Raw genomic sequence first — 8,477 nt, 5'->3', positions numbered from 1 at the left:
CTTTGCTTGGAATAGACAAGTTACCATGATATACTGATTTAGGTCTAACGGTAGTTAAAAAAAATAAAAAAAAAAGGACAAGAGAAAAATGCCATCCTTTGATAGTAAACTGTAATCATTTTCATGGCTACGTTGACATTGTCATCAATTATTTATTTACTGGACAGTTATGATTGATTGCAAAACACAATTAGGCGACAGGTTTGTGGTTAACTTGATCGTTAACCACCACTGGTATATGACCGATAAATTAATTGTGTCGAGCAATATTTCGACGATATTCTCCACTTCAGTTCTATTAAATTTCGCCTGGCACAATTAATGCATAGATGGTGTGTTTTTCTAGAAAAAGGAAACAAAGCTTTGTTTTCATTCTGATAATACTTTTCCGGGAACATAGCATTGGGTGGTATAAAAAGGCAAATGAAAGGGTCTTGGCGTAGGAGAGAGTCAGCTACTCCTAGCAGTGTGTTTGTGAAATGTTCCACGCAGGAAAGTTTAGTTTACTCATGGGAAGAAGCAAATTGCCAGATCCATTCTGCTGTGCTTCTGCTACTTCTTTATCTAGGCTCCAGGCTTTTTTTTTCTAGGAATCATATATTGTTTAATTTTTTGACACTTATTTGTTGAGTATGAATAAATCATAAGTGATATCAGTTTTCATTAATATGTGATTCATTGATCTTTGGCTAGTTTTCTCTATTTTCTGATTTCATACTTTCTGACCAAGTTTATACAATTTCGATAAAAAATGATGATCAAATATTATTTTCTGATACACTATTGATTTCTCCTCATAACTATTCTTTCTAACTGCTGAAAATAGGAAACAATGTTTGATCAGTTAAGAATTATCAAGTTATTTAAGAACAATAAGAGGTTTTGAAGCCACAAAGTTCTGTTTGTTGTTTAATGAAGTTTCAGGAGAATTCAAGAGACTACGTTATATCATGATATGTCTTACCGAATGTTGAAATTTTCTGACTGAATGGTACCTTTTTCTCTATGATAATGGTCAGGAACCATACGACCCTAACACTAACAATTTGGTGGTACTTACTGCTACAACATGTCGCAGCATTTTATCACATATCTCCGGAGAAGCCTATCAGTTTGTCAATGGAAGCTTGCTCATATGAAAGACAATTACTCAATGATAACGTTGTGGTTGTATGTCCGCTTTTTCATAATATATCTTACGCACTTATTTCGTCAACAGATAGAAGTTCCAGCGCTTTTGTCACACTTATTCTTGCTGAGTAGTTGTATCGATTCCAATGCATCTATGCAGATGTCAGGGATAGATAAATTTGAATGATTCGATCAAGGATATCATACTAAGCTGGAAACCTCTGTAACCAATCTTAGTCATTGTTGTGACTGAAAAAAATATCATCGTCATTTTCCAGTTATTCCCAGAAACGTTACGATCCTGTGGGTCGTTTCATACCAGTAAGAGGCAAGACGATTACGATAATGATTTGAAGCGTGTTACTAGTCTAGTGCCTACTGTACAAATTATTTGGCATGAAATGGGTAATCCGAACACTTGTGAACTGGAATATAAGGTTGACTTTAATTCTACTTTGGCATAATTTTGTTTGTAAAGACAAAACCTGTTTTGCTGGTTTTAAAGATCTACAAATTTGAAAAATCATTCCCTTATTTAAATATTAATTCGTACAATTTGTCTGTACCAGAATGATAGTAATTTTTAAAGGGTTATCAAAAAACTACCGAATATCACCCGACCTAGGATATTACATTGGATGTCAAAAAGCCCTTTCACAGTACAGATCGCAGTTAGCTATCCGAAAGACACCGATATGGAATACCAGTAATGCAAACTGCCCACTAAAGAGTTTACCGAAAAATTATGAGGTGATCCTTGACATAATGCTTTATCGAAATTGCAAGACTGTTCTGAGATGAACAAGCACTTTCCCGTCTCGCGTTCAAAAGCTAGAACAAAGGCCAAATACTCTGTTTGAGAGATTTCTGGATTTATTTCAGCTAATAGAATTTGAATTTTGGATCACAAAGTCTTACTGTAAATTATGCTAAATCATGCTTTCAGGGTTATCTAGCATGTGATTTTATGCAGGGCAAATGGTACGAAATACTTTTCAAGAGTACGATACGTTACGAAGTTTATCATAGAAAAGTTTACAGAACATTCTGGTCCAATTATTCCAGCATTTTTTTGATTAGGCCCAGTTTTTCGATCAAAATCAATTACACTGAAGTAGATTGGCTTCCAAAACTTATTTCATTGAAAGTCAGGTGAGGTTTGAAAGCCCGCACTATTTAATGAAGAACTTAGAAAAAGTCACTACCAGCAATAATGATGTAGTTTGATGACCGCGCAATCTCAGTGAATTTTTGTTAGGATAGTATTCTAAACTGTTCTTATGGGTAATAAAAATAAAAGTGTATCTCTAATAAATCATAAGCTCTAAAGATTGTAAACAGAGTCAAAACTGCGAGATGATCATTAGATATGACAGGTACTGTGTAAACCAAAAGATGAAAACACAGCAGAAAAAGAATTTTCTCATTTAGTTCAAGTAGATACTTTCATTTTATACTTTAATCAGGTCAATAAGTTGTGACGATGCGGAATTTTCACTAAATATAAATTCAAACTGGTCGCAGCCAATTTCATTTCTCATTCACTATCGCATCCGTCTCGATAGTCATGTACATTATGTAAGTTTGATAGCCAACCGTACAGTGGAAGATTGGATGAGTGATACGTTTATTTTGATTCCATCGCGTGCAGTTCATGAAGTTTGCTATCAGGTTTGAGTTAATTAATTAAATGTCTATGTGTATATACGATGAACGGAGTGTTTACTGTGTTAAATTATACAAGTTTTTATTTTATCGCAACTATGACTTTCATCATTCATTGCTTACAACATTCCAATCAACATTTACAACACCTAAGATGACGCGAGATTTTTAGAATTTGATCTTCATGCCTCACGTATAACCCAAATTAATTCTCAGTAGAACTTTTGGAAATCATAGGACGTTCGGAATGCTGAGACTGAAATTGACTTTTCCCAAGCACATTATGATGGCAACAAAGATGATCGGGATGGTCCGAGTGGACGAAGTTCGGATGAAGTTTTGGAATCTAGAACTTAAAATGAGAAAATACCAAGGATTATTCAAATCATTTCTCATCGAAAGAGAGTTCTGCATGCATTCTTGGTTTTTTCAGATGAGCTGGGAATTGTATGAGCATCATTTTGAGAATTGCATTCCCTTCCAAATCCATCAGAAATGCTTCGAAAGCAGTGATGCGCATTTGTCCATGAATAGAAATATCTTAATGATATTGGTGGTCATTGCAAACTTCGATGTGATGTCATTTATTATAAAGTGAAGAAAATCTTTTTGTTCACTCAGCATAAAAGTCGAAACTTTCATAACTTGTGAGGTTAACCCATACACCTAATTGTTTTTGATTCGGAAAGGAGCTTTGGTCAAATCAAGTTCCATTCTTTGAGCAAAAAGAAAAGGTCCTCTCCTGAACATCACTACACCTTAGGGTCTTTACTGTCAAATCCAGCGATCTGAAGCACTCTTTTTACTAAGATTGCTGTGACCAACCAGTCAACTTAACGATGATCTGTAGATTACTAAAGAAGTTTATTATTCAAATCAACCAGCACATCGCTTCTTTACTACACGACAATTAGTTACACAGCTGATGATTAAAATTGCTTGCCTCTACTACCCAACAATTTGCAGTATTACTGCTCAGAGGTCCCCAAGGAATACCGTTCGTATGGGAGTTCTCCTCATGCTTTTTTTCACCTTCCCCGATGATTCATATTATTGCATTGTGTAAAATTTACAGCTTACACATCGAAGCCTGCAAAACCAGAATTCGGTTCCTTTGATGTTTTATATTTTATGCATATAAGGTTGGATGAATGAATGAATTGAATAAATGAATGAGTGAATGTAAACCTCTCACCTATAAGAAGGCTTTCTCAATGAGATTTTTAATATTGTATAAATATTAAGTACAATAAAAATTCTTATTTGTCACGTTTAATATATTCTGTTTTGCAGAATGACAAAGTGTAATTAAAAGAAAAAAGTGCAAAACATGTTGGTTCAAAGCAGTATGTGTTTCTACTTTCTTTCCTCAGGAAGGAAAAGATTAGAAAACATGCAAAAACAGCCAGATGGGAAACAAATAAACTGAAGTACGATACGGGGTGGAAATGGATAGACCGAAACCGAAACGGTACATCATCTTTTCCATTTCTCATTCCATTCAATTTAAAATCTTTCCTTAAATGATTTCCAAAATTCAGTTGTGGACTGAAATTGAGATTTTCATATAGTTAAGAATGTCTTAGCCTTAGTTTGAAACTCTCTGGTGCCAGTATGTGACAAACTGATGAATGTAATACAAAATAAGAATAGTTTGTAAGTGTACTTCGCTATTAATGTAATAAATTCCATTAGTTATGAAAGAAATCGAAGAAAGTAAAACAAAAGTATGCTGGCAGTAAAAGAGTAAATAACGTAAAACAACATGAAGAATCGCATTTTATACAACTCGAGTTTAGCAGAGTTTCGTAGACGTCAACAACCGACAACTTTCTGGAGCTGAAGTATATAATTTTACACAGAATTCCTCAACACCAGCAAAGCTACTTATGTAAAACAATTCCATGCTTATTAAACCCGTCAGTAAGCTGCTTTTATTTTGACTTTTAGAACTTTTCAAATATATTTATTTACTTCACGCTGTTTTTTAAACTGAATAATCAAAATTACGAATGGCTTAATGAACCACCTATTAATAATAATTTCGATATTTTTATTATCTCTTTCATCAATTTCTTAAACGATTGGTAATCGTCTCCTGATAAGTAGCTTTTGAAGAGATAAATAACAATAACATTTGAAGAGTTCCAAACGCCATCTTATATTTTAATATGTTGAGTGTACAATTCAGCGCACCGGAAAATTTACTCATACAGTTTACGAGTGAGGTGACTGTTAAAAAACTGAAACCCACATCAGTTTGACGGAGTTATCAACTCATTTTTTTCTCTTGTAAGCAAATCTTTTCATAGCTAATCGTCAAAAACCATACGGTTTGGATGGATGCCCTCTCCTGGCTAACCTTATAATAAGATCAAGCCAACTACATGAACACGCCTAAGGTAAATTAAAATGAAATAAAACATCGCCCCGCGCTATAAAAAACAACAAAGATGAAAAAAGAAAAAAAAAATCAACAATATACTGTCATGGATTGTCACATTGCAATGGCACTTAGAATAGAAAGAAAAAGATTATTTCTCGTAAAGATGTATGTGTTCTTGAAAATAATAAATACGGTAAGATAGAATGAAGGAAAAAGAGGAGAATTAAAATATTATATGCTTGTAAGCAAATCGAGGTAGAACAGTAATTTGTTTTAATGATTTTATTACATCATTTTTTCCTGAATTTCGAATAAGACATACAAATCCTTCGTATTTGACATCAATTTCTCAGCTGGAAAACAGTGAACGGAATGATCTCAGAGACCGAACTAGCGTTAACCAAATAAAATTAACTTTTGATCTGACTAATATACATTAAAAAGTATCATGGATACTTTTGAACTAGTTGACTGGCCCGGTCCCAGCTAAACTAATTTAAAAAATTTTGTATGTTTAGGACAGCTAAATGACGATGAACGTTACGTCTCAGTCCGTTTAGATGTTGGGATTTTTACATTTTTGATCCATTGATAACTTCAAAAGCAAAAGAGAATCGTACATAGATTCAGAAATATGAAGCATCCCGACTTCGTTCCAGATTCTTGAATTCCTGGTAATTTGGAATTTCAAGCAAAAGAGAATCGCAAATAGATTCAGAAATATGAAGCATTTCGATTCCGTCTCAGATTTTTAAATACAATATTACATAATTTTCGACTGCTTCCAAGCAGTAGCAGAAGCAGCATTTTGCGCTACAGCAACATGGTTTGGTGGTAAGGAGCATATGGTCATCGGCATATATTGGTGATGCGGTGGTGGAGCGGGTGGTGGATTTGCTACTGGAATAAGTGGTCGATTAGCTCCAACTGCAGCAAGGGTTGCAGAATTGGTTACCGTACTGGTCGCTCCACCACCGGAACCGTATTTCGCAGGTGCTGTAGAGCATAGACCACAACAGATAGCTCGTTGCCAGGAATGGAATGTTTTCGACGAAATAGTCCACATTCCTGTTGAAATCCCAATCACCAGTGACATAAATATATTCAAAAAATACAATTCAACCTGAAAAAGATTTGACATCAAATATTTGATCATTAAATCAAAAGAAAAAGTTAAATGTTTTATAATTCCTCCACAAGTTCAAGTTCTTGTAGGGAAGTAAATTCCTCTAGAATGTCTCTTTGCAAGGAAAAATTTCTCTGATATTTATCACTAGTCAGATGTTTCCTCATCAAACAATGCGCATCTGCTTTTCCCCAACTCATAGACTGAAATGCCCGAGATAGTGAATTATAAGAGGAGAAAAGCTTCAGAAGGAAAACTTTGTATTCTATTCAAAATCAAGAAGAAATTAGTATTTAGGAATAGTAAACATTACTGAACTTTATATATAAAAACTTCTCTTTATGAAAAAGCTTCATTAATAGATCAAAACAAAGCTGGTATACATAATCAGTTTGATAGGTTTCCGGACAAAATAACTCCTCAGTCAGTACTTCAAAGTATATAATCTTATTTACGTACCTGTGGTAATGGAGGCCTTTTACAGTGACCCTTTTCAATTCCGCCATGTAGTTTGCAAGCAATGGTTGCTGGATGCCACTGCATTAGAATAAACATATGGTAAGTGTCGCAGATAATTATTGTTATTGCCGGAATAATATAAAGCGCACTGAAGATACCCATTTTCACCATTAGCTTCTCCAGTTTTGATGTATCCGTTCCCTGTTCAAACTACATTTATTAAAAATTTTAGACATAAAATTCGAGGCACGCTTCCAAACAAACTACACTATAGCAAAGAAAGACGGAAAATCCTTATTTTTATGCACATTTTAATAGCCACTACAAAGCATAGGCATAAATTTTATGGGTTTGACAAATCTAAACCTCCAACTGTAGGAAATATTTTGTACAGAAGCTTCTTGAACGGCGTCGATCAAAACAGTCCAAATTTTCACACTTTCAGATGACAATGAAGCAAATTGCAATTAATTTTTATAATATTGAAATGTGGAAAAGTATGACAGGGCGAACTCGAGAGATATGGCAGGACATAAAAATTTATGACGCAGAAGCATAAATTCATGAGAATTATAACTAAATATTGAATTAGTTTCAAAAACGTAAACTTACTCGTCTCCTGAAAGAATCACGTTCTCGGCACATGCTTGAGAAACCAGCGACAATCAAACAACTGCCAACCACAACAAAAATTAACTTCGGTACAATTATAAAGCCAAATAAAGCCCACGGATCAACATTACCGACTGAACATAGACCTGTTAATTCGTTTGCATCCACCTACAAAAAATTCCAAACTTTGTCATCAAACTAATGAATCAACATTATAAGAGCAAGTCTTTATTCTTCGATCCAGGTTAGTAAAACTGCCGATTTATTTCAACAATGACTTTTATAAAGAAATCTAAAACTGTTTAGGACCAGGGTTGACCGATAGTATGGATGTAATAAGAGGACTTGATGATTTGCTAGCTCAAAATAAGCTTCACGTATATGAATTTAACAATGATTATTCTCCATGGTATCAAACGTATTGTTTGATACCATGGAGAGAATAATCATTGTTCATTTGTCTGATTGTTTTGAAAGAATTCCAGACAGTCTCACTCTTTTCATTTTCCCCTCAACATTATTCCTAAAAGAAACTTGGATGACATTAATATTATCGCTCAGGGTTAACTAATTTCTTCGTAAATGACAACTGTTCTGATGCAAATTCATCGTAAAACTAGACTGGCATGAATTTGAGACAATGGAAATTGCTATTGGAAAAAAAAAAGCATTTGTAAGGGAATTCGATGAATGTGAAAGACAACCTTATGGGTGGTGAGTACTGCAATGGTTAAAATAGCCGGTAATGCCCAAGCAACCAAGTGAAGATAACTACTCCATGCATCGATACCTTCCGGAACCCATTTACGAGCAGCTGAGAGGTACCTGAAATTTCGCTTAGCTAAAATAATAATAATTTATAATTTATAATAATACTTAATAATAATTGATAATTAATGATAATAACAATAATAGTAGTAATAATAATAATTAGCAGCAATGTTAGTAATAATAACAACAATAACAATAATAATAATAATTGATAATAATAATAACAATAATAATAATTAATAATAATAATAATTAATAATAATAATAATAATAATAATAATAATGATAACAATAATAATAATAATAATAATAATAACAATAATAATA

General features: G+C 33.6%; 2 protein-coding genes across 2 annotated transcripts in view; one reads left to right on the top strand and one right to left on the bottom strand.

Annotated features, from left to right (window-relative positions):
* Positions 1 to 1,011: 1,011 nt before the first annotated feature.
* On the top strand, positions 1,012 to 3,153 carry LOAG_10483 (hypothetical protein; the record flags this gene model as incomplete). The annotated part of the gene is made up of 6 exons (XM_003146007.1): positions 1,012 to 1,170; positions 1,410 to 1,536; positions 1,721 to 1,881; positions 2,078 to 2,283; positions 2,598 to 2,802; positions 3,034 to 3,153. The coding sequence occupies 6 exons, from the start codon at positions 1,012 to 1,014 to the stop codon at positions 3,151 to 3,153; spliced, it is 978 nt and encodes a 325-aa protein (XP_003146055.1).
* Positions 3,154 to 5,945: 2,792 nt separating this feature from the next.
* LOAG_17537 (frizzled receptor) overlaps positions 5,946 to 8,477 on the bottom strand; it is a gene marked incomplete at both ends in the record, with an annotated part of 9,212 nt that continues 6,680 nt past the window's right edge. Inside the window, 4 exons of the mRNA XM_020450197.1 lie at positions 5,946 to 6,305; positions 6,768 to 6,968; positions 7,380 to 7,547; positions 8,084 to 8,204. Coding sequence (XP_020306154.1) covers positions 5,946 to 6,305; positions 6,768 to 6,968; positions 7,380 to 7,547; positions 8,084 to 8,204 — 850 coding nt within the window. The remainder of the gene's footprint in view (positions 6,306 to 6,767; positions 6,969 to 7,379; positions 7,548 to 8,083; positions 8,205 to 8,477) is intronic.

This window comes from Loa loa (genome assembly GCF_000183805.2).
Source record: "Loa loa unplaced genomic scaffold supercont3.89, whole genome shotgun sequence".
Classification (NCBI taxonomy): Eukaryota; Metazoa; Nematoda; class Chromadorea; order Rhabditida; family Onchocercidae; genus Loa; species Loa loa.
This window is presented reverse-complemented; position numbering and strand designations above follow the sequence as displayed.